The 26,982-nt window shown below is 44.9% G+C and overlaps 1 protein-coding gene across 1 annotated transcript in view; it reads left to right on the forward strand.

Moving 5' to 3' along the window:
- The window catches only part of LOC144770733 (sialic acid-binding Ig-like lectin 8), a 398,100-nt gene that overhangs the window by 244,559 nt on the left and 126,559 nt on the right, over positions 1-26,982 (forward strand). The window contains exon 4 of the mRNA XM_078655471.1: positions 8,370-8,630. Coding sequence (XP_078511597.1) covers positions 8,370-8,630 — 261 coding nt within the window. The remainder of the gene's footprint in view (positions 1-8,369; positions 8,631-26,982) is intronic.

Below are 26,982 nucleotides of genomic sequence, written 5' to 3' on the forward strand. Positions count from 1 at the left end.
AATTTATGGCTGGCTGCTGGTCTACTTAGGTGTATAACCGGATGATGAGGTCGAAGGTGGCATGAGGGCACGCGTGCGGCAAGACTGCTTGTGTTGGTGCACAGAAGGCATCACCTCCCACCCGGTACCTTCATTGAATTGCAAAGGTCCATTTATATTAGATCATCAGCTGTTCGCTGGGTGACCGAAGGCAAGGCCACTGAGTCCACGCCAGATTGTGTTGTTTCTCTGTCTCTCTCCTCCTCTGATGAGAATAGGTGAGGAGCCCTTTCAATGCCCGTTGCAGGGGAGGTGGGGCGGAGGCTCGCCACCGCCTTCAGGGCTTTACGTCTTACCTGAACTATTTGTTCCAGGTCTGGGAACCCCAGGGTGCCTGTGAGCGATTTGAAGGTGCACTGTTGGTTGCGACGTCATGAGCACTGGCTTCTGGGGCCCGATTCTCTAGAGTGTTGCTCCTGGGTGCGTTCTGCGCGATGGCCTGTGGTACAGTTCTGGTCCACCCAGTCATGCACCTCCTCTGGGGCTGTGAAGAAGTGGGTGGTGCCATCATGTATGACTTTAATGCGGGCGGGGAACAGCAGGGAGTATTGTATCTTTTCTTCTCGTAGGTGCCGTTTCACTTCCAGTAAGGATGACCTTTGACACTGGACTGCTTGGGAATAGTCGGGGAAGAGCATGATGGTTGTGTTTTCTACCCGGCGTGGTCCAGTCTGATGGGCTGCCCGTAGCACCGCATCCCGGTCTCTAAATTGCAGGAATTTTGCCAGCATTGGGCGTGGTGGGGCTCGGGGCGGCATGCTGGGACATGGTGGGCCCGTTCGATTGAGAAGAACGCTGTCCGCTCTGCGTTGGGAGTGAATGACTTGGTCCAGGTCTCTATGTAGTCCACTGCGTCCGTCCCTTTGATTCCTTCTGGTAAGCCAAGAACGCATATATTAAAGCGTCTCGAACGCCCTTCCAAGTCGTTGATGCGCTCTTCATGGTGGACACACGGCCTATAAGTGTCTGTATCGAGTCTTGATGAGTCTGCACCATGGTTTGAATGAAAGTGACTGCTTTTTCATTATCGGAGACCTTGTCAGATAATTTTCGGTGGTCATCGCGAAGGAGGCTAATGTCCGTCGTCAGGGTGCCCAGTTGTTGTTCCATGTATAGCCTGGATTGTTCTATTGCCGCTAGAAACTTGTCTAATTTGGCTGAGAGGGAGTTGTCCGCTGTTGTGGCATCGTCTTTGGGGCTGCCAGTAGAGTGATTATTGGTAGCGTCTGAGGTAGCCCCATGGGCTGTCGTCGCTGCCCTAGGCTCGCCCATTTTGTCAGTTGGGACCGCGTGAGCACGGTAGGCGTTGGTGTCAGGGTGAAGTGCTGGCCCGATTGACATTGCGTCTCCTGGCAATGTGACCAGTTGGTGCCTTTTGTGGATGAAAATATCTCCGGAAGGAGACGGGATTTGGGTAGGTCCGTGGACTTTAGGTTTGCCAAGAGGTGAGCGTTGCTCAGTAGGCAGCTGGAGTGGGTGCTCAGTAGGTATGCTGGGGCAGACCTCTGTGTCAGGCAGTATCTTTTGGCCTGGTCCAGCGTAGTCTATTGTGTTTGGCGTCTGTCCGTGGATTACCGTTGCCTGGGCAGTGGAGATGTTTACAATGTTCCCTCGTTTACCACTTCACTGCTTGCTCACTGCCAGCCGTCGGTTGTGGATGCTTTATATGCTGGTAGGAAACGTTCTTTGGTCTGCTTCGACGGTAGAGTTTGGTGGAATCGCCCTGCCCAGGTGAGAGCTCAGCAGGCGGCACTATCTGCAAACATGGGCTTGTGAGTCACAAGCGGGCCCTTGGCGTGGCTCTCCCCCTGGCCTGTGCAGCAGTGGCGGTTACCTGTGGTCCCAACTGCGGGCAGGCCGATGGTTCCTCTCGACGATGGGGGTGCTGGCACAGTCTTGGTTACCGGGGGCTTGCTGTGTTGCGTCGCTGTAAGTGCCGGTTTCAGCAGTTGACGGCAGTCCTGACCCGGTATGCTGTGGTAAAGGGCGGTGCTTGGGTCAGTGTTACGCCTGCCTCACACTGTTTACAAGGAACCTTTGAGAAAACCCTCCATGTTGATGCCAGGCAGGTCTCAGTTGTGGTGCAGACTGCGGGGGCACCAGCTCCTGTCAATCCCCAGGCACTGGTGGGCACCGGTGCAGGTGTTGGTTGTGATCGCTGTCGGGGGGTCTCGATGTGTGCCGCGCTGCCATGTATCTCGTCATTGAAAGTCGCTATGAGCCGCCATCTTAAAGTCAGGCAGGCCACTTAACGACCACGGCCCTCGGCGGTTTTTTAAGGGTAAACTGGGCCTCCCGCCAGTCTTCCAATGCCGTCGAGTGGGCTCAGCTGAGCGTTGATTGCAGTCTGAGGGTCATAGGAGGCAGGCCGCATGGATCCTCCACCCAGTTCGGCAGTCAAGGAGCTCCTAAGGCAGGCTTGGCTTGCGGCGGCGCTTACAGGCACTCCATGCTCGCCGAGCTGCCACCGGTTCTTTCTGGACGCTTCGCAGCTGCCACTGATTGCAGACAGGGAGCCTCCGTTGTTGGCAGGGCGGGAGATAGGTAGTGCCCGGGGCAATGAATGGCAGCCTCGCCAGGGTTCTTGCTGCAATTATAGTGTGAGCGCGCAGCTCTCTTAAGTTCTCATGACTATCAATGCCCCCTCCGGTGCCTGCGGCTCTTCCAGGTTGCTTCTGGTGTGTTACAGTTCCCTCACGGAGCTGCGAGAATTTTGTGGGCCTGCAACGGTTCAGTTACTGAGGCGGCGATCTTCAGGTGGGACGGGCGCCATCTTATGTCCGCACCGCTTCCCTGCCGAGAAGCCGGATTATTGGCGCTACAGGGCTGCACGGCCATCGAAGGCAGTGGCAGTGGGTGCCTGGTGTAGTCCGGTACCGCTGAGTATAGATGGAGACCAGCTGGGCTCCATGTAGTAGGTCGAGGTGGAAGCCCAATCGCAGAGCTAAATCACTTGGAATTACCTTAGATGAGAACCTTGACATGAAAGACCACATAAACTCAATGGCCAAGAGTGCCCGCTTCCATCTGAACTATCTAAGAAAACTGAAACCGTACATCTCAAAGGCGGACCTAAAACTGGCTGTACAATCCCTAGTTATTTCGAGGATTGAATACGGTTGCACTACGTTAGCGGGTCTACCGAAAACATCCATAGCACCACTAAAAGCCTGTCTCAATGCAGCGGCAAGACTGATCACGGGATCGAGGAAATTCGACCACATATCTCCTCACCTGAAGACACTAAACTGGCTACCCTATGAAGCCAGAATTCAAATGAAGATGGCTTGTATTACCCACAGAGCAGTTCACTACAACATGCCTAGATACCTTGCCAAGAAAATTAAGCTATAGGAAGGCAACAGACCAACTAGAAGCGCTAAAGAACTGCTACTGAGGCCAGCCTTTTTCCGTAAGAAAAAGACCTACAACCGAGCGTTCTCAGGAGCCGCCCCCAGAGTCTGGAATTCAATACCTCCGAACATCAGGAAGATTCAAAACTCGATAACATTCAAACGCGAACTGAAGAACCACATGATGAGCAAATACCTTTCTTAGAGAAGCGTACTGATTATTGATGAGAACATCCTCACCAAAGAGAGACGGCCTCGACTGGAACATCTTGAAGATCAATTATCTGTCAACAGATTGATTTCATGTTTAAACATTGGCCACACACTTTACTACTACCTCAAATCAAGGGGATCCAATATCTGTAACTCTCAGACAATACGATATACCCTCTACCTCACTTTGTTTTATTGCCTAGGATCTCGGATACATGGCAACACTTTTTACTCCTTAATGCTATTTACACACGTTATTTGCACTGTTATGCTATACAACCCTACCTCACTCACCTCCTAATACTAATTGGATAGGCTGAAGAACTCTTACTTATAATCTCCCTTACAGCTTATCGCCTTAGACCTTATACTCATGTATATCTGTTGTTACAATTGCCTCCATAATGTCTGTAATTTATCTTACATGTGAAGCGCTCTGATACCCACGGGTCTTGTCCGCGCTATACAAAACTCTATAAATAAATAAAAAATAAAAAGAGCCTCAGCAAGGTATGTCCGCCAAGGTGGCCAAGCCCCGTGTGAAATCATTTCATGCAATCTTTTCACTGTTTTACTGTTGAAGTGTTTCACAAATACTTTACACACATGCCTCTATGTTAAGCCTGACTGCTCTGTGCCAAGCTGCCAGGGACTGAGCACAGGTTAACTTGAAGTTTGCTTGTGCCTTACCCTGACTAGCATTGTGGTTGCTGCTTGATCGGGGCTCACACTCCAGTCAAGCAGTAATCCAATTTCTTACACACACATTTAAACAGAATAGCACAGGTGGAGAAGGGAACCAAACCTGTGTTTGGAGACTTAACATTATAACATAGACAAGATATAATGATAACACTCATACATACCTGTGAGCTGGTCAGGGTGGCAGTTGTCGGTGGTGCAGCAGCTAGAGTTTCCTCTGTTTTCAATGTAGGGAAGAGTCAACTTTAAACCTTATTTACATTTTGTGCTGTACTCTCCACAACCTCTGGCATATTCCTTTTTGAGAATTCATCTGCTTTATCTATGTATATTTAAAGCTGTGTAAAAAGATCATGAGTATCATGAAGCTCTCACTGGCCAGCCTTGTCTTTTGCGCGAATTGTCATAATATAAACTCACAGTCTACCACCGAAGTACACTGATAAGGTAGTTTATTACTCACCACTTATTATTGCTTGCTTTTAGCCCTCAGTAGAGCTATGACATATTGCACAAGTGCTTGAAAGCAATCAAATGTGGGTCTAAGACTTCCAATACCTGCTCTAAATCAACTCTCTAATTCTGTGATTTTAAATTACTAAACAACATGGCTAGATGGGAGCAACGCTAATGCATGTGAGCAGCCAGGAAGAGAGGGAGTGGGATTAGAAGTGGAGTCAGTATTTGGGAGCAGATTATTGTGGGCCAGTGTGATCAGTATGTGGAAGCAGGGCTGGATGATGGAACATGATCAGTACGTTGAAGCATAGCTAGAGGAGAGAACATGATTAGTATGAGGATACATGGTTGGAGGATGGAAAATTATCAGTATGTGGAAGTAGGACTGGAGGATGGAACATGCTCATTAAGTGGAAGCAAGGTAGGAGGATGGAACATGGTCAGTATGTGGAAGTAGGACTGGAGGGAGGAACATGATCAGTGTGTGAAACCAGGGCTGGAAGATGGAACATGATCAGTATGCGGTAGCAGGGCTGGAGGATTGATCAGTATGTGGAAGCAGGGCTGGAGGATGGAACATGATCAGTATGTGGACGTAGGCTAAGAGAGTACACAAGAGTGAAAGGATGGCATTATGTTCCACTAATAGGTGGGAGGTTGTTTCCGGATGAGCGAGTGCAGCTGAGAGTGTCCGAGCAAGGAAGTTAAAGGCCTCTAGCAGACCCCAATTATTTAGTGGCACGGAGAAGCTGTTAAACACATTGACACAGTGAATAGTAGACAATGTGTTGCTGAAAGTAGCAGCAATCCCGATGAAAGGACTTAGAAACAACCCTCTAACCTTGACACAGCACCAAAACTTCTCCTCTGTAGGATTCTCAACATATCCACGCTAAGGCAGCCATGCATAAATGACCCATAACGTCCAGAGTTAGATTTCAACAAATTGGGACCATTTCAAGCTTGAAAGATGCTGTCTCTGGGATATCTAGCGTATTGTTTGGATCCACGAATCTTTGTTGCCCATCTCTCGAATAATGCTGCTAATGGCATACAGGGTGGCATACAACCCAATTCTGGCATAATGGTGGTAATAGGTGACATATCAGGGATTACTGGAATGATGGTGACCACTACCTTGCATATATTTAGGATATTTTGGGCGTCCCTGTAATGATTGATCCTATCCTAAAATGTATAGTGGAAAGAGGATGCAATGGTGATGCGTTTCCTTTTAAGGAGGAATCTGTCTCCATGTGGACACTGATGTTTAGGAATCAAATATATACATACAAAAAACAATTATCATTTAAAATGAAATCCCTGAATACTAACAGGCTGTTTGAGAAAAATAAAACTGCAATTTATGGTGAGGTAGGGAGACCTTCTGCTGAGCTTTTTCTGTGATACCTTTGAGAGAGCGTCCAACAGAAGTGAAAATTGTAGGGGTGTATCATATGTACAAGTAGTTAGCACCCGCATATATAGAGGATTTACTAATCAAGTTCAAATGCAATGTAGGGTAGAAGACTAATGTAATGGGTATTAGAAATGCATGCAGAGCCAATGATAAGAGTTTGAAAATCATGAATGCTGCTTTTATACAGAATTGTAGTTTGATGTGAAGGCTTTCACTAATAAGAAATGTGTTTAATAGACTGACATTGTGTATTTAGATCTGCTTTATATACATTCCCAGTTGTACCTTTTATACATGAGACAATTGCTTTAGGTAGGAGAATGTATTTTGCTTTAAAGAAGGAGGCCTAAAGAACGAAAAGATGGTTCATGTTAGGATGTTGGGCCTATAAACGTGCAGAGGCCTAGTTCATGAATTTGTGTAGGCCTGACTGAAAATGTCTTGCTTAGCATTACATTGTAGAAATGTTTTTGTAAAGGCTGCTTTTAGCTAAAGTAAACTGTAACATTAAGAAAATGTGAGCCGATTTGCATGCATTCCTTTGCAGGTGCAGGACCAGTAGATAGTAGAGTAGAAGGGCCCATTGTGTATGAGAGTTAGGATGCTAGACCCAGACATGGAGGAGTAGCCCAGGAATTCAAGAAAGCAACTTGAAGCGAAGAAGAGTCTGGGACCCAAGGACGTCTGAACGGACAAGGATGGAGAGATGCCATGATGGAAAATTCCGAAAACCAACACCTTCTAGAGGGGCGTACCTGAGGGCGTGTCGTCCGAATTGTGGGGTTTCGTATTAGGGACAGCACCCCGAGGGTGGAGGCAGAGCAGATGGTCTTGGAGGCGAGAGGAAGCGGTTGGTAGGCAGAGAGCTTAGCTATGACTGAGAAGACTCTAGACTAACAGAGAGAAAGTGAGTGAACTTCTTCGGAAGTCACCACGGCTGACACCTTTGTTAGTTGGGCTATTGTTGAGTAGGGATGTCATTTAGTATAGTGTAGGGACAGATTAACCTGATATTTGATTTTAAATGCCTACTAAAACTCAGGTTATAGCAATTCTTGTTAGCCCGATGATTCTCGAATTGATTCTTGTAATATTCTTGAGCCGTCTGAGACTCTACCGTAGGATTATGTTTGTATTAGTGCCTGTTTATCTTCTGAACCTCTTGCTGAGGTGTATAGACCTGCAGTTGTTTTTGGCTTTGTAATAAATCTTTAAACTTAGTCCTTAGTTGGTGGTTCTTTGGGGGAAACAGTGGGAAGTCATTGAAATTGATTTGTTATTGGTGGTTAGATTGCCTATATCATTCTATGACAGATAAAAAGTTCCAGTCGACCTGTGACGGGATTCTGGAGAATGCTAAGCAGACTCTAGAAACAAAAATCCCGCCTTTCCACCATGTCCACTTCCTGCTATGGTGTTCATGCGTTCTCAATATGCCTAATACAGGATCGGAGGAGGAGGATGAGCAGGCATATAGGGATTGCTACACAAATTCTGGTTTCTATCATTTAGGACAAGGGACATGGTGGGGGCTCCGAACACAGAGCTTTTGATGTTCTGCTCATGGGCAATTTTAGGGGCATTGCAGGGGCTAGGGTGGTGGGCTCAAAGCCACACTGGTTTAAGTCAACAGTTCATGGACGTGAGTATTTTATAATGCAACACTGACAGCCAGGATGTCAGCGATAGTTAAAGTTACCTTCTATGATTTGACGACTGGGTAGGCGAGGGAGTTGGGGGCCTAACAGGTAGAGTCCGATGGATATGGGTCTGTAACCTTTTCATCTAATCAAGGAGGCTTTGTTATCAGTGGAGGCTGGCTCAGATCTGGGATGCTGGGGGAGGGGGTAAGGAGGTAAAGAAAAAGAAAAACATTCCTCCTCGCTTGTCTCTCCTCGTCATCCCTCTGCTCCGGCTGGGATAGGAAGCACCCAGGCTCTAGTAAGCCAATCACAACGCTGCAATGGCAGTGTTGTGATTGGTCTGAGTGCCGTGGTACGGTGCTCAGCCAGAATATCGCTCGTGGGCTGAACATTTTAGTCAAAGGCCTGGATTATTGAAAATGTAACCCAATACTCTCTACATTCTCTGTGTTACCTTAATCACTTAAGGAGACAATAACTTAGAAAACTTAATTGGAAATAATATCTGCCTAAAATGTATCTCTTTCTTTATGTTTGTAGACTGGTCTGGAAAACAAGAAAACGTCTCAACTAAAATCAGAATGGAGAGGCGAAATATCAACATGCACTGCTCAGTAGACAGCTCTCCACCTGCCAACCTCACCTGGATAAAAGGAGGAGAAACGAAATTAGAAAAGGTTGCTAATAACAAACTAACACTGAGGCTCTCAAACGTAACATTCAAAGACGAAGGACAGTACTGGTGCATCGCAAAGAACATACATGGCGTGGCAAACTCTTCTGTATTTATCAGCGTGCTGGGTGAGTATATGATCTGGACGCTCAATTAAATGAAAGCATTTATAGCTCATGATCAGAGTCAGCTTTTGCGCTGGAGGCGCTCAGTACAACAATCTCATGCCATCCCATATGGAACTCTTTCTCCACGGATTCCCTCGCTAACACCTTCCAACAGGACTCTTCATCCCCTCATAGCCCCTCTCTCACCCACATTTCATTTGCTATAAAGTGCTACTCTTGCCAGTGTAGAGTGTCAGAGCACTTTCCAGCACATACATTACACAGAGACAATGAATCAAATGTGTAATCCAGTCTATAAGAAATGTGAAATAACACATGCCATCCATACTAGTAAACAGTATATTTTGTGTGTGGTCTGGAGAAGAACAAACTCAAGATTTAAAGCATACCACAGTGGTTCGGTTTATTAATAGGGATGCTCTTCAACCCAAATTAACTGTTTTTAGCAACATTAGGTTAATGAAAGGCTAAGAAAAAACATAATGTTCTAACCTTACCTATACCATGTAGTTTGTACGCAACACTTTGATGATAGTTCATTGTTCACGGTAGTTTCTTAGGACTGTAATTTATTAACTCAAAGTAACGAAAGGATATCTGTGACAAAATCAGTAACCTACTGAGCTATCTACATAAAATACAGTTATGTGATCTGTATGATGCACATTCTTTGCAGTAGGCATATTACCCCTCTGTGCTCCCTTATGACGAGACAAATCTCCGATCTCCCTCCAACGGAAACAGTAATTACGAGTGTTTTCTTGACATATTTATTGTTGCCTGAACAATTTCTGAACTTTGTAGCAGGTGCTTTTAAACCCATTGAGTATTTCTAAACGCAGAGCACCTGAGATCAGCCCCAGGTGCGGCTACACCCGTCCCACCACCCTAAAGCTAGTCCTGCTCACGATAGTAATACAGAGTATTAACTAAGCACCTGTCACCTAAAGATTTCAAGAAGAAAGAGCAAGAACCGATGTTTGCAGCATTTCTTCCATTATATGTGATAGACCTGTAAAAGGGTAGACATGCAAGGATAGATTAACAAAGATTTACACAATTTATAGCTGTCAAAAAAAATCCGTTACATTTTACGAATGGACAACAAATATACATCATCATACGTTTAAGACGACACACCCTTATATTGTGATTGTCCACACTAACACAAATTAGTTTGACCACTATTTGCATGTCTGTCCATGATAGTAAAGCATTATTGTTTTGTAGTATGACCCAGAAAATGAGTCATTCAGCAGAACATCAACTACCTAACAAGTCTGTGGTAGTAGAAACACTGTAATACAGCGATGCGTTGTGCTCCAAACGGTCACAGAGAAATGCATGTAGTGATTGAGTAATGGCATGTAGTAGTGAACTTTTGAAATGCAGTGATGTAACTAACCAGTACTTTACCCACCAAGGGTCTGTGTCGCCCCATCTTTGTAATGCAGCAAAGAGGCTTTCGCAAAAGATTTAGACAGTAGTGAAAAATGGCTGGAATGAACTATTAAATGACAAGAGTAGAGATCAAATATTAAAACTGATACAGCCTTTCAATATTTCTGGATTTCATGGTAGGCAATATCCAACATGTGGTAGCCTGATACTGAAATGCAAATGGCAACATTCTAATAGAACTCAGTATAATTTCATGTATTGTGCCATAACGTGTTGTGCCTTCCCAAAACCAAAGGGCTGCACCTGAACACTCAGAGCGGAGTGCTATGCTGCGCCACCCATGGCTGTATAAATAAACTTACCTGGGAGGTCTTTTCTTTACAGCTCTGAGTTCTGATGTCTTTGGTGAAATACTTATTGACGTTCCTACTCAGCACACTGTATACGTGCAGAAAACCCTCAGCTGCTTCACTAGAGGGTCTGAAATATTAATATTTCTTAAAAAGGGCACTTTACCTCTTTTGTGTATGATATTATGTTACCATATTCTAACTCCTTCCCGGGTTTCACTACAAGAGGCTGGCTGCCAGAGGAGGAGTCAATTCAATTTCAAAAGCTTTCTTCGAATTGCCCAGACAAATTCATAAAAGCGTACAGATAAAAATCACATTTAGGAACAACAAGTCTAATAAAACTTAAATACCTTCATATTACATACACATTTAAAAGGAAGTAAAGAATCTGTTAAAAGCTTTAAAAAAAATAAGAAGGATAATAAAATACCCATAGCTAATATAGAAATTCATTTTGGGTTGCAAACATTCCAACTACTGGGGGCGTAAAAGAAGAGAATTCAATTTACATCATATACCTCACGACTGCTCTCAGGAAGGAGGATACAGTACTAATGGTGCACTCATTATTTAAAATTCTTAATTTGTCATATGCCCCTCTACATGACCTCAAGCCCCATGAAACAAGCAGAGGTTTCAGCAATTTCCTCCTTGGATGGCTATAAAAAGTGCAAAAAAGAATACAATGTATATTTGACTGAAAAGACACATCATCGCAAGGACAAGTTATTTTTTCCCTTGACCAGTCATTGCACTGTGGGAAGGTAACAAGTCTATATGAAATATCCAAGCGAAAATAGGTCAGGTGCATACGGTGATAAGGGGGTTGTTCAACAAAAAGGTACAACTGAATGCCCTCATGTTATGTTATGTTATAAAAACTTTTATATCGCGCTCCATTACTAGCAAGTATCCTGGCGTGGTGAGTGAGGATGCAGAAGGTAGTGGAAAAAAGAGCTGACAATTAAAGGATCATATGGAACAAATGAGTTTTCAGCCCTTTCTTGAAGGCAGCAACGGTCGGGGCAACCCTAAGATGTAGAGAAAGAGCGTTCCAGGCCCTAGAGGCCCTAACAGAGATAGACTGGCCTCCTAGTCTAGAGTACCTAAATCTAGGCACAGTCATTTGGCACTGATTGGCCAAGCAGAGGCAGCGGTTCGGGACATATTAGGTAAACCTTTTCCTCAAGTACACAGGGCCGAGCTGATGGGTCGCACAGAAGGGGAGAACCAGTGATTTAAACAAAATCCAGTGGGCAACCGGAAGCCAATGAAGACTGCGTAAGTAAGGGCGGACACTAGATCTCCTGGGGAGCTGAAACAGAAGTCGCGCGGCCGTATTTTGAATAACCTGAAGCCGTTGGATCAGATAAGCAGGTAAGCCACTAAACAGGGCATTCACATAATCAAGCCTGGAAAGTATTAGAGCACGTGGCACCGTCTCTATGGCCTCTCTCGGGAGGAGGGGAAAAAACCTGCGTAAGGCTTTAAGAGTGGCGAAGCAGACACCCATAGGTTTTTTAATATGGTCCTCAAACTTAAGATCATTCCCAAACCAGACCCCCAAGTTCTTAGCTGGGCCACCCATAGAATTGGGACAAGGCAAATCTGGTGGCCATAGGAGGTCTCTGAAGTTATCGGTAAAGGAACCATAGAACAAAACCTCGGACTTATCTTCATTACACTTGAGCTGGGCAAGTGCTAACCAGCAAAAAACAGATAATAGGCAAAGCTGAACCGCCGACGTATCCAAATTATCTTTTGACCAAGTGAATAAAAGTTGGGTATCGTCGGCGTAGGCCATTATTTTAGCTCCCAACTGTTCCGCCAAGTAAATCAGAGGAGTCAAATAAACATTAAAAAGTAGGGGGCTCAAGGTAGACCCCTGTGGGACTCCTGTAGTGAGTTTTTTTGGCAAGGAGGCGTAAGGTGGCATCCAGACCTGTTGCGTCCTATTATCCAAAAATGACGTCAGCCAATCAAGTGCTGAGAGAGGTCTAGTAAAATCAGAACCGCTCTGCCTCCACCATCAAGGCACTCCCGAATCGCCCGGACATCTCAAACAGTGCTGTTTCAGTGCTATAAGCAGCCCGGAACCCTGATTGAGCAGGGTACAAAGCCTGAGATGACTCAATAAAATTGTCTAACTGTCTGAAAGCAATCTTCTCACAGACTTTCGCCAGGGCCGGCAGTAGTGAGATAGGCCGGTAACTGGAAGGGGCAACCGGATCTGACCCGGCCTTTTTTAAAAGTGGCAGAAGTTTGGCTTGCTTCCAGCATAGCGGAACAGTTGCAGACGAAAAGGAGAGATTAACAATCTGAGTAACCTCTTTGCATATTGTATCAGCCACCCCCCCAAGAACCCTTGCAGAACACGGGTCAGAGGGGGACCCCGACTTCAGGGCCTCAAGTACTGCCAGAGTGTCAGACTCAGTGGAAGGAGAGAAGACAACAAACTGCTCACCTGACCTAGGCACCGAAAAAAAGGGTAGTGCTGGAGAGGACTTGAAGCCGTCACAGACGACTCGCAGGTCCTCTTGGATCTTGGCAATTTTGTCTATAAAGAAAGAAGAGAGCTCTTCACACCAGTGATCGGATGAAGGCAACAAATGTTGTGCAGCGCATGGCGATAAAAAGCTCTGGACAATTGAAAAAATGTCCTTGCTGTTATTATTCGCTTTTTCAATTCTTCCTGCATAATAGCTGCTCTTTGCTGACCTAATCGCAGCATAGTAATCCTTTTGAGCCGCACGCAAATTGCTCTTTGCCTCGGGCGTGTAAGCTTGTCTCCACACCCGCTCCAGCTTCTTACATCCAAGTTTCAGTTCTCGTAAGTGTGGGAAAACCATGGTTTAGAGAGGGTAGAACGCATCCTGCGAATACATCCCTTGTTGACAGAAGCAGCAGACCCCTGTTCCACCCATGTGTTGAAGGCACTAACCAGTCCCAGGATGCTTGTTTCCCATCCTTGGAAGACATGGCTTGGCAGTTCGGGCTGGGCTGTTCCCATGGGGCACAGGGTCAGACTGATTTGCATATGGCCATGTCTGAAATGGGGTGGCTGAGTGGGCTAAAGAATGGTGATGGATTAAACCCAGATCAGTTGACTGGGGGTGAGTGTTTGATTTGCTCAAACGCTCCGTCCATCATCCCCTTTTGTATCACTGAAGGCACTAACCGCCATCTCGATCTCCGAGGTCAATATCGGGCGGTTTCGGGATAAAGAGTCAGTCATGATGGCTAAATTAATCCTCTGTAAATGTGCAGATGGGGGAATACTCTCAGCCCCCGTAGCTCTATCCATGGACCAGGAGAATCTAATTAACTCATGGTCTGACCATGTCACCTTCTCAGGGCAAGTCATGACAATATCAAAATTGGAACAGACCAGATCTAAAAGGTGGCCACCCACATGGTTGGGCCATGGTTAGAGCTTCACCCAAGCGAATGGCCTCAATGGAGTCCAAAACATCCACATGAATGTTAAAATCCCCCAAAAGGAGATACCTTACAAATGTTAAGGCACGAGGCACTATATCCTCCTCCAATGCCCCTATAAAATTCCCAACATTACCCGGAGGCTGATACACCAGAGTACCTCCTAGGGTAAAATGTGGGTTAAGCACAATGGAAAAATGGAGCAAATCCGCATCTCCCAGCTCGTCTTGGGGCTCACAGGAGAAAACCCATTGGTCCCTATGGATCACTGCGACACCACCCCCTCTCCCGAGTGGGCGGTCCGCCCTCGTGATCTTGAAACCACGCGGAATAGCTAGGTCCAGCACCGGAGCACAAGAACCATTTAACCAGGTCTCAGTAATAAAAAAGTGATCCAATTGGTTCTCCGCCAAAATTTCAAAAACATCGGCGGCATGCTTAACCAGAGACCTAGCATTAATTAACCCTGCTCTAATCAGCGTAGGGTCAGTGCTTACTCGATAAGGGCAGCGCAGTGTGGGATGAAAATGAAAGTTACACGCAGGGCATACCCGAGAGGAATTATCATCCACCCTCCAAGGATTTCCCTCACCACAATTAAGGACATTCAACGCGATAAGATCCTCATGTGAATACCTTAATGTAGTAGGCTGATGCATCCTAACTGAACGGGCAGGGAGTCTGGCACTAGGCATGTCCGTGGCACGGACGGGCACAGATGGGCCCTCCTTTGGCGCTCCTTCGGCGCGCAGACGGCGCGCCCGTTGCGCGCGCCCGCTGCGCGCTCGCCTAATCATGGCGTTAAATGAGGTCAGGCAAGCAGAAGACTAGAGCGCCAACCCCGATTGCAGTGCAGTCCCGCCTAACTTCCGGGTACCGCTGGGGTCAAGCGCTGAGACCGGCACAGACAGAAGGAAACAATCAATGGCAGTATAGCTTAATAAGTATTGTTCAAATAGGCAAATGTGCAAAATCGCTATTACAAGACCACACTAGCTGTGAGGGGCGAAATTAGGCTCTCAGTAAAATGAAGGTAGGAATTTTTAAAAGTTGCTTTCACAATTAATAAAATGGATGCAGTGTAATTATGACTCATGGACTGTTATCAAGTCATGCTCCAAGACCGTCTTCTTAGTTCTTACTTCCAGCCATCTTTTACTCTCAAGGTGTTGCAGAAGGGACTTTTTTAAGGCAGTTCTGGACACACTCTCCATACTGTCTGGGTTGGAGTAATATTCAGGATGTCCAATTTCATGCAACAAATCTTTAACATAAGTGAACCATTTGATGTTAGTAGCTCCATCACATGCCAAACAATCTTTTATTATCTCTCTATTCAGACTGGTACATGGATTAACCCACACATTATGCCATAATAAGACCGGGGCAGATTTATTGATGTCTGAAACATACCGGAGGGCCACTTCCGTGTGTATCACATAGGTTGCCATACTCTTTGGGGCGGCCAGTAGGTTCCGTAAGAATCGATTCTCAATATGTTGTATAACCTCCACTGGCTTAATCCCCCAGAGACCCGCCCCATATGTCCCAGTAGAGACACATTTGGCCTTAAAAATCTGCAGCAACTGCCTTACTGGTCTGCCACCTAGTTTTTTGGCAAAATTTACCAGGGCACCAGAGGCTTTGGTAAACGCCAGAGCCCTGGCAGTTACCGCGGGTTTCCATGAGCCCTTTCTCTTAAGGTGTACACCCAGATAACAGAATCTATCCGCAAGCTCTACCCGCCTACCATCCAAAGAGATCAAAGAGGGTGTTCTGCGTTTCGTGGGTCCGCAAGACATAGTATACGTCTTTGATACGGATACCCCTATTTTTCATAAATTCCGAATATTTTTGCGCTGCTTTTTGTAGGCCAACCTTAGTCTGGGAGTGAATTGCCGCGTCATCGGCGTAGAGAAGTATGGGAATGGGCGTCCCTTTTACTGCGGGGTAATCATGATAGTCTTCAGTACGATGGATCCGACATTGTTTATATATAGAGTAAAGAGCAGGGGAGCAAGTATGCACCCCTGTCTTACTCCTCTGCGGATACGAAACAAGTCGGAACACTCCCCCATCCTACCATATCTAACACGCGCACCAGCCCCTTTATACAGCTCTTTAATAAAAATGATGAGGATTTGATTGTCCAGGCCAATGTCCCTTAGAGATTGCCAAAGCATCTCGTGGTCAACACAATCAAATGCAGAGCTGAGGTCTACAAATGTTATGAAGAGATTTCTTTTTATGGCATGAATGTATTTGGATGTTATTAATGCTAAGTTGAGTCCCTGCTCGACTGCCCCTCTTCCTGTCCTGAACCCATATTGAAGGTTGGAAAGTATCTCTTGTTCTTCCAACCAGTCCTGAATTCGGGCTAGAGTGATCCTGCCTGCGACCTTCATAAGGCCATCAAGTAGTGAAATTTGCCGGTAGCAGGCAGGATCATTCCTGTCCCCCTTTTGTAAATCGGGACAACTACTGCCTCCGACCAAGTGGCAATAAAGCCAATTTTATTTGAGGAGTTCAATACTCCGGTAAGTAAGGGTGCCCAAAGGTCAGGTACACTTTTAAAAATGTCGATTGGGACGCAGTCCGGCCCTGGAGCCTTACCCGCAGGACTTTCTGATAGAGCCTTAATCACTTCTTCCAGTTGAAACTGGATACCCAGTGGAAAAGAAGTACATGTTTCCTCAGCCATCAGTGGCACGGGCTCAGTTAGGGATCTTCCTGGAAGGGCTATTTCATTATACAGACCCTGGAAGTGGTTAACTCAGTCCTGTGAGGTAATGGCATTGTCTATCTGGGGGCCCTGGTGTGCTTGAAGAAATGGGGCATTGACGGCCTTCCAAAAGGCCGTGTTGTCTTTTAGCTCAGAAGCTACATGCAGGGCTGACCACGCCTGCAATTTGAGCTCTTTCTTCCTATTTGTTAAAGCGATACGGTATGTACGCCTTGCTAACTGGATGTTTTGTCTGGATTGTGGGGAAGTATGAAAAACTTCTTTTCAGGGCAACAAGTGCCTTGGTACAGTTGCCATCAAACCAACCCTGGGACCCCTTAGGAAGATTACGTGGTGTTCTAGTCAGCAGTTGTTTTATAGTTGAGCACATTTTTGTAAATGATCCAACAATGGCATGGGAGTCCTCTTCAGGTGAAAGGCAGATTTTAATATCCTCGTACACATTTTTAACAAGTATTCCTAGGAAATTGGTGGGTATCACCTTTTCCCATTTGATGCAAAACCCTTTTTTTGCAGGAAGAATTGGATTTAAGTCATATTTGACATTATCTTTGCAGCTTAAGTCACCATCCTTAAGGTTGAATGTTACAGAAATAGGATATTGGTCGCTAAATCCAGTAACAATAGTCTCCCATTTAGTCACCATGCCAGCATAGCGTGTCGGAAAAAGAATAAAATCAATGATTGAGTTAGCCCCCCTCCCATTGAAAGTTGGTCAAAATACTTTAGGAGGGCTACAGAGTTCATTTATAAAGGAAAGAGAAAATTGGGCTGATATGTTGTTAAACATATCCCCTAGCTTGGTGTGGGTAAAGTGACTCATGGCCCCCTGGTTATCGTTATCCATACCACACACACTCAATGTGCCTTGGGGGCACAGTGAACAATTAAAATCCCCTACCCACAAGAGAACCATGTCTCCTGACATACGTTCTTCAATTTTGATCAGGTCCTTTAGGAGATTATCAATGACATGGGGCCAGATGTAGGTAATTCATATTTACCGACTCTTAAATACCACATTTTACCGATTCGTTATTTAAGAGTCGGTAAATATGAAGGGGGGAGATGTAGGTATTACAGATTCTGTAAATACCGAATCGTTAAGATTCGGTATTTACCGATTTTGTAATTACAGAATCGGTATTTCCCATTGATTCCAATGGGCTACTGATTTTATCAAGGGTGCAGGGGGTGTCACTTTGACACCCTCTAGCACCCCAAAGACGGGCATGTGAGCCATGTGGCACACAGACATGCCCTAAGGGCATGTCTGTCTGTCACATGGCTAGGTGTGCATGCACACATGTGCATGCACACCTGGATTCGGTATTTTACCACCCAATTGGATTGGGTGGTAAAATACCGAATCTGTAAGGACTGTGGCACTCTCAGGAGTGCCACCTACATTTGGATATACCGAATCGGTAAAAATACCGATTCGGTATTTTACAGAATTGGTAAATTTACCGAATCGGTAAATTTACCCATTCTGTAAAATATATGTCCCTACATCTGAAAACACAAATACCGTTCGGTAACGGCCGAATTCGGCCGTTACCGACCAGTATTTTGGCTCCTACATCTGGCCCATGGTCTCTTTGTACAGGAGGGATATTATTATAAAAATTTAGTAACACCAGATTATGCAAATGACCCCAGGATGTAATTAAAATTTGGTAGTAATTATTATCAGTGAAAAATGTAACATTGGAGGGTCCAGTGGTAATTGAGATATACGTACATAATTCGCCCTTGTGTCTTCCACTTAGACTAGGTGTAGCCGGAGTGAAAAAGGTTTTGTAACCCACCAGGTGTAGTTCTTTATTAGCCCATGTTTCTTGCAGGCATATTATGCCAGGGCTCAAGGTCAGTGATTGCCAGTTTGGATCATTGATTTTAGAGGATAGGCCTGCCACATTCCAGGTTATAACACTTCTAGGGAATACAGATTCCAAAGAAGTGTTAGATTAAATTGGTGCCAAGGGAATAAATTCATCGCTACCTGCTAATGGCACAGGGCAGACAGACTGTCTGTGGCCTGATGACGTTTCTATGGAGTCGCTTACAGTTGGGTGGGATGCATGCCACTTAAATCTCTCCGGGGAATTAACTGCTTGGGGGCAATTAACCGGGTTTGTTAAAGGAGGTAGAGTGTTTGTAGGGGCCATTTCCTGAATTTGATTGGAATAATCTAAACTGCTAATAGGTTTACTAAGATTTTTTTTGCATTAAGATAATTACTTTTATTTAATTCCTCATTAGTCTGTGATTGAACAGGTGACCAGTCCCTAGGATCTTGTGAGCATGGGTCCACACATTTGTCATGGTTAAGTCAATCTACTCCATCTAGTCCTGTAAAAGCATCAAATCTATTAGCAACCGGGATTTGATAAATTGTGGACCCTTGAGTTCTCTGATAAGCATAGTTCGAGATAGGTTGATGGAGTAGTAGGGACCTAGGGTAGAAGTAGCTCAAGTTGTGAATCTGTATCCCAGCCCTTCCGCTCTCATGATACCAGTTGTTTAAGTTTGGGATGACCCTACGGTCTCTAAAACTGATTAATACAACATCACCTTTTATATCTTTGGGCCTCTGTCCCACCCAATCCAACCTTCTCGCAAAGAGGATTTCCCCATTAATATTAGGGGGTAGAGGTCTATTAGTTCTCAGCCATTAGATGACCTTATTTTTAAGTTCCCTGTACCCTTCAGTTTTTCCTATTGGTAATTCTGGGACCCTAGTTAATACAGCAACGTAGGGGGCTGACTCTGGAGGAAGGTCAGTTTGGACAATTGGGTGGATATTTTTACTACTCTCAGAGTGAGGTCTTCGATTTTTTCCTCTTGTTGTAACTAACCCAGTTTCTCGACCCACTAATCCCTCTGTCTTTTTTTGGTTAGTTCTGCTTATATCTACCTTTGTTGCCACAGGCCTGATTTCCTTTCCCTCACCGCCCTCTGCTCTTGTCGTTGTTTTGGTAGGAATTGGAATCTGAGTTTTCTCTACCAGTGTGTGTATGTGTTTTGGGTTGTTAGTCCTCTTACTGGTATTAGTATTAGGTCTCCCAGATTCAATAATCATGGGTTTAGTAACTACATTATTTGGTAAATCCCTTAATAAGTCTGTATTTAATTTAACAGTTGCCTCAATAGTATCAAGTTGCTCGGCTATCCTCTTAATTCTTTCAACAATTGGGAGAATTAGAGATTTTACCAGGACTTCGATGTTTCCTATGAGTTCATGTGTTGAAGAAGAGGACATTGTGACCTGACCTGAATTTGACTCTGTTGTATTGATCTCAATTCCTGCGATCTGCTGTTGAGGAGGATATAGATCGGACTTGGTTATTTTCACCTGTCTACCCCCATGCCTTTTATCACCTCTTTTCCTCTTTCGTGTGTGTCCTTTTGTTGGTATTTGGGCACAAGGTTTCTTAGTTACTGTAGAGTTTCAAGGTTTCTGCTTGGGGATTTGTCAGATATTATTACTAGGGGGTGCTCTAAACTTGAATCTTTACTACTATTTGATCTATTGGGCTCAGATGCATTTGTGAGATCTTTGAGCTGGGGTAGAGTGCTAATGTTACTATGCCAGGAGCTCTCCTTATCTGGATTATATATCGGGGTAATAGCTAGCTTAAGGGGTCCTAAGGATGAGCGTTTATTTTGGAGCTCGGTTGAGATGCGGCGCTCAGTGATAATTATCTCATGCTCGAGCATGGAAGCCGCCCTGGTGATAAATTGGTCGAGCGTCCCCCTCACAGACCCTCCCACTAATGATTTCCTTCCCCTTGAGGCCCTTGAAGGTATAATCAGCTATATATGCTATGATAGTACATGGATTTCTAAATGATAAAAAAGTAAGGACACACCCCACCAATAGAGCACAATATGAGAAGCAGATATAAACGTAAGGTCCAGAGTCAAATGGCCAAATACCTTTATCCAAGAATGTCACTAGGAGGCTGGAGGAAGATGTAAATGGTATGGCCCAGCCCAGCCTCCTCTGGCCTCTGAGGGCCACAGAGGGCCCGCCCTTTGCCCGGGCTTCGCCCGGCTCGTCCCGCGCGTGACACGCGGGACGAGGGACCTAGCGTGCCTTTAAGCGCCTCCTGGCACATTGGTGCAGCGTCGCGGCGTCCTGGCCCTAACAGGAATGCTGGGTAATGTAGTCCCAAGAGCTTTGCCCCGGTATGACAGCGTCGGTTCCGGTCCCCGCAAACACTCGGTGGCTGCCTGGTAAGATGTCTGGTCTCTGGGGCCCAAATCAGTAACACAGAGGGCCTCGGCCCCTAGCGTACCTTTAAGCGCCTCCTGGCGCGTTGGTGCAGTGTCGCGGCATCCTAGCCATAACAGGAATGCTGGGTAATGTAGTCCCAAGAGTTTTGCCCCGGTATGAAAGCGTCAGCTCCGGTCCCCGCAAACACTCGGTGGCTGCCTGGTAAGATGTCTGGTCTCTGGGGCCGAAATCAGTAACACAGAGGGCATCGGACCCTTAGCGTGCCTTTAAGCGCCTCCTGGCGTGTACGTGCAGCGTTGCGGCATCCTCGCCGTAACAGGAATGCTGGGTAATGTAGTCCCAAGAGCCTTGCCCCGGTATGACAGCGTCGGCTCCGGTCCCCGCAAACACTCGGTGGCTGCCTGGTAAGATGTCTGGTCTCTGGGGCCCAAATCAGTAAGAGGAGGAGTCAGTTTTGATTCTTCCTGATCGAAGATGGTAAATTCCTTCATCACCCCCTTGTCTCAAAGTTTTTGTTCCAGTGTTTTGTTTCCTTAGGTTTTTTTCCTTTGGAACTTTCTGAACCGTCATACATTGTGCGTTTTAACATCCGTTTCCCATTTTTTCTCTTTCTATTTGAACTCGTCTATTTTGACCCTTGGAAGTTTTTATCCCTTTTCCTCTATGTCCTCCTTTTCAGTGGCTCACACACGGAGACACCTGTTGCACAAAGTATTTAACTATTGTTGTCAACACAATGGCTACAGGAAAGACTCTTTCTTCTGGCGGCTAGAGAAGAGGGCCAGTATTTGGCAGTTCATTTCATTTCATAAGGCTTTATTCGGAACAAAAAAGGCAATGTCCATAAAAGCACATTAAATTTCATAACAGTATTACATTAAAAAAATCATGGTAGAAATTTACAAGAACAGAATAAATAATTAGAAAACCATGCTTTTCCTTGCCTTGATTGCTTTAAGGAGGAATGTGGCAGTAAAAAAACGGACATCGGGGTGGTACATGTTAAAAAGCAACTTCATGGAATCATATACAGTACTAACACCAAACTTAACAAATAAAGGTTTTAGAACAGCTATGCGAAAATTTCCATAAAGTTTACATATCAGTAAAAAGTGCAGAGTGCTTTGTGTGGTAACGTTGTTGCAAGGACACGGACCAGTCGGATGCTTATTATTTAGAGGAAAGGCCACCAAGTGGTGCACAATCCCGAACCTCAACCTGGTTAGAACAAACCGATGAGACGCTCTAGTCACTTGGCTTAAATATAGTTGGTAACCCACACTCTCATTAAATCTAGCATGAAACACACAGGTGGAACGATTAACACTATTGCTTAGCCGCCTCTCTGACTTGTATGTCAGGAAAACATTCTTCATTACAGTTTTAGGCAAATCGGAGGCAGCTAGTCTGTCCACTTTAATGTTAAAACCATAGATCTCTTGGTAGCTATCAATAATGTATTTGATCCAAGGAATCTTTAAGTAATTGTCAACAGAGAGGCAATCACCAATAATGGCTCTGTTTAGAGATGTCTCTTCTTTCATCCAGATCACGCGCCATAACATTAATGGTCTTAGGGCGATCAGATCGGACAGATGTTGAATATCGAGCTCTTGGTGAACCAGGTCGTTAGAAGCAGAAGTGGGCAGGCACAAGTGTTTCTTTAAAAAATGATTTTCCTCTACTTGTAAGCTCCCAGCTGTAGCAAAACCCCAGGCCCCGGCACCATAGAGGGCAATGGAAAGACATCTCGCTTGATAGATCTTTAACATGTCTTTAGTCCGTGTGTCCCCTAATTTAGTGGCAAATTTAAAAACCCCATGGGCACTTTTTGCCATCTTGGCCCGAACGTTAATGAGCTCACTGGCCCAGCTACAGTTCTTTGAGAAAGTTATGCCAAGATAGCTAAAGTTGTCCACTTGTTGGACCTTATGTCCATCAATAAAATACGAATGGGGTTTCCCACGCCTTGTTCAACATTCCATGGTATAGGTTTTGGACTTATTAATCACAAATTTTCTGTCCTTTATAAAAAGCAAAAACCTAGCCATCAAACGTTAAAGACCTATAGGGGTCCTGGACAATAACACGGCATCGTCCGCGTAAAGTAAAACCGGGACGTCGAGAATATTGGCTTTTGGAGCATCTGCCACAATTGTTTTTAAAACGATATCAACTTCGTTAATGAAAAGGGTAAAAAGCAATGGGGCGAGAACGCACCCTTGCCTTATACCTCGTCCAATCTTGAACTTATTAGTACACTCCCCACTTGGACCATATCGTACACTAGTGCGCAGATTGACATAAAGTCGGGCCAAAAAATAGACGATACCCTTAGGTGCCCCCATTTCTAGCAATTTAGCCCAAAGGATGGCATGGTCCACCATGTCGAAGGCACTACTCAGATCTGGCAGTTATCAGTACACCAAATACATAAACATCTTAAACTCACAATGAATCTATTTCAATCTTTCACTCAAACTGTTAAAGGGCAAGCACAGGAACTAAAACACAGGAAACATGCTTTAAGACAGGAATTGACAGCTCAAACAGTGGACCTTCCTGTAGTTTCTGCAAGTACTCTGTAGTTCCCAATCAGTTAAAGGAGAGTCTGAGATACCTTATTAACTCTATATAGGGAGAAGCCTTAGCTTAGGATACTCCATTGGTTACAGCTACTGATCCCTGTTATCCAATTATGTGGCTTTCCTTATGACTTTTAAGAAAGTAGTCGAATGACTTGACATTGAGATCTCAGTGGAGGAATTACAATGCAACAGTCAACAATTTTGATGTTTTAAGGTGTATGTATGACCCATTTCCTCCAACTGGCTGTGTATGCAGCCTGGAGCGAAAAAACTTAAATGACCCTATTTTGAAGAGGATTGAACTTACAACTGGAGAATTAACTCATACTTTCCTCTTGTCCGACAATTGAGCTCATAGGTTCACTCCTTTCACCTGAACACTGTTGACAAAAATGGAGATCTGAAAACTGCAGAACAATAACTTCCTCAGGAGTTCCAGGAATATTTCCATCCTGAAAACTCTGACGAGTTATCTTCTTCTTCTCAAGCAGAATCGATGCAAAGTATCTTAACTGATGGACAGTGACTGACATTGAGAGGGAAAATTACTGTAGAGAACTGGGTTATTAGTAGATGGGGGCATTCACCCTCAGCTAGTAATAATACCACAATAACTAATAAGTCCAGTCAAGTCTCAGGAAATAAATCCTTAATCAACCTTTGATTGCTTAGCAAATTAGCAATCAGGCTTAATTTAGGAGACAGATATGTTTAAAGTGTTTAATACCACCAAAACAGTAATAAGTAATGGGCCCAACACAATATCAAACCAACACCAATTTATAAAAATAGAGAACATTTCTATCTTCAGAACCACACCGAATTACAAACATACAATGTAGAGAACCGGAGATAGGAATTTTCAAATATTAAAGTAAAAATTGTGCATTCAAGCACTAAAATACTTCAAGTGCCACTCATGGCTATTTGGTCACGGTGGACAGGAACAAAGTCAAAGTTTTATGCCAACCGCAAAGAAATGCGGGTCAGATAGGTTGAGGGTCCCTGTTAAAAGTTTACCATCTGACCTAATCTTTTTCTTAGAGCTTTTCTCTCAATGACAGGCTCGTACGCAGGTCCTAAGGTTTCTTGGATTTGAAATTTGAGTTGACGACTGTAGCCTGCTGCAGCTCAGCAAATTGGTGAAAAGACGGTCATTGAATCCTTTGGCATGGACGGTCTCGAGGTAGTCTTTGGCAGCTTCCCTCTTGACGTTGAGTTGAGCTTTGCCTGGAGCTTTCAGTGGGACACACCAACAAGGTCAATCCGTTCACCGAGTCAACATCAGTAGTTTGACTCTCGACATTGAGCCGTCACCTCCTGGAGCTTTTCTGCAAAACTTTTCAGAAAGTTTTCCAAACTTTTAGTTATTGCAGTTCCTTGATTCATTTGGTGACAACAATGGTCCAATAGTACCATCCAAGGATTAAGAGACTCTGGATTGCCTCTTAGGGGCTAAGACCTAATTTTCGCAATACACCCACTCAGTCCAGGAAGAATCCATTTGCACCTTGTCAGCTGCGGGGATAATTTCTTTGGCTTTGCAAATTACTTTTTCTAGATCTATTACACCTGTTGCTGATCAGTGAGTCCATTCCCTTTTGTTCGAGTCAGGCACAGTCCTTTCTTCGTGGAGTCTTGCGAGTTCAGCAGGTGCAGTCCTTCTGTGTGCAAGCTTCCGTAGTGCAGTGTAAGGGTCTAACAGGGCAGTCCTTTTTCTGATGTTTCAGGCAGTGATCTGAGGAGCTCCTACAGCTCCACCATACTTATCTTCCATTCTTTGCCGGCTGGCTGGAGGGAGGGACATCCCAACCAATAGAGATAAAACTACCTTCCTCTGCTATGCCCATTTCCCACAAAGTGTGGCATATTTTTGACCCAGCATGCACTGTTCTCCCAAAAATCAAAATGGAGAAATGCTCTGCTTGGTGTATGTGTCTGTGTAACCCTTCTCATAGGTGTGGCTAACATATGAATACACTCACTTCTAGTCCCTCGCCTAATTTAACTAGGGGGCTATCATCTCGCTAGGGATCAAGGAAGTGGGGGCTGGCCTGGGTCCCATGACATCTGCACTCCTGCCTATAAAGTCTAGTTTACCTCCTCAGCTCCCTTCCTCTACCTGGCTTCTCCAGGAAGCAAATCGCCTCCTACCAAATGACGTTATTGTTTCAGCACCAGGCCTCTTCACACCCTATGCAGGGAGCAGCTTGGCACAGGCTGGAAAAGGCTGACCAATCAGAAGAGGATGCTACAGGACTGCTTTAGGTGAATTCAGGATAGTAAGTTATAAACTACCCTTCTGTAATAGTTGGCATACCATTTACTAGGGACTTACACATGTAAATGTAAATGTGGGATACTTGTAAAGCGCACTGTTACTCTACCCGAGTGTCCTGGCGCTGTAGACCGCTGGGGAACCCGTCCTGGTTTTCCCTGTGAGATGGTCCCTTTCGGGGTATCTCCAGAGTGAAACCAGGCATCCCCGGCGTCTGTGGGGGGCCGTTGTAGAGATGAGGCAAGCTTAATGCCCAGAGTTACCGAGTGTGTTCCCTGGTTAGAGTAGGCACTGAGGCGAGAATTATCGAGTCCGTTGACCCTGGTCCAAGACCCTGCCGCGTCGGGAATTGAACCCTGGTCCCGGGCCGCTCTCTGCTTACAGGTCTGCTGCCTCTAACCAGTGAGCCACACCAACACATAGGTTCTCCTTGCCAATTACAGCACTGGCCCTCGGCCTGGTTAGCAGAGCCCTGGGCACTTTCAGAGTTGTTAATCACGAGCATCAGTCAAATAATTGGGTTGATTATGGCAAAAGGGATGAATTTATTATAATTGCCATAGGTCAGGCCAATGTATGTACTATGGAGATTCAGGCCACCTGATCTTCTCTTGTCTAATTGGCCTGGTGGGGTATTGGAAAACACCAGGACCCATACTTTGCAAAGGGAATAAAGAGAGGTACAGATACTTTTTCCTTCATAGCGTCCCTCCATTAGGATTTAGTTAACAAATAATTTATTATATTTGTTATGCATTATTAGCTAGTGAAATGTTTATTGATACATAATGGGTAGACATGAGGATTTTTTTAAACATTGAAAATAAGGACATTTTGTCCATTGATATCATTTTCTCCCTCTTCAAACAATATGTAATTACTCTGCCTCTATGCCAACAACATTCAACTCACACTCTCTCTTTTGAACAAGACCCCCAACAACCTAAACAAGTTCACCAGCTGCATGAACAAAGTCACCGACTGGTTGAAAATCAGGGGGCTCATTTATGAAATGGTGAGGCATTGCAGAGCAGCGTAGCAAGTCATCTTGTTGCGCTGCACTGCATGACAGGGAAAGGGCAGGATTTCGGTGTTTGGATAAAATATAAAAAAATATATTGATATGCAAAAATATTGAGGTTTTAATATCTTGATACAAAAATATTGTGATGCAGGAATATAATGGGCAAGAATATCATTTTGCTAAAGTAAGTAATATCAAATACAAAAATGTCTATTTTGTTAATATCGATGTTAAAAATATCTATTGCCCTCATTATGATGTCAGGCGGAAAGCCATCAGACAAC

The sequence above is a fragment of the Lissotriton helveticus genome, chromosome 7, assembly GCF_964261635.1.
Source record: "Lissotriton helveticus chromosome 7, aLisHel1.1, whole genome shotgun sequence".
Classification (NCBI taxonomy): Eukaryota; Metazoa; Chordata; class Amphibia; order Caudata; family Salamandridae; genus Lissotriton; species Lissotriton helveticus.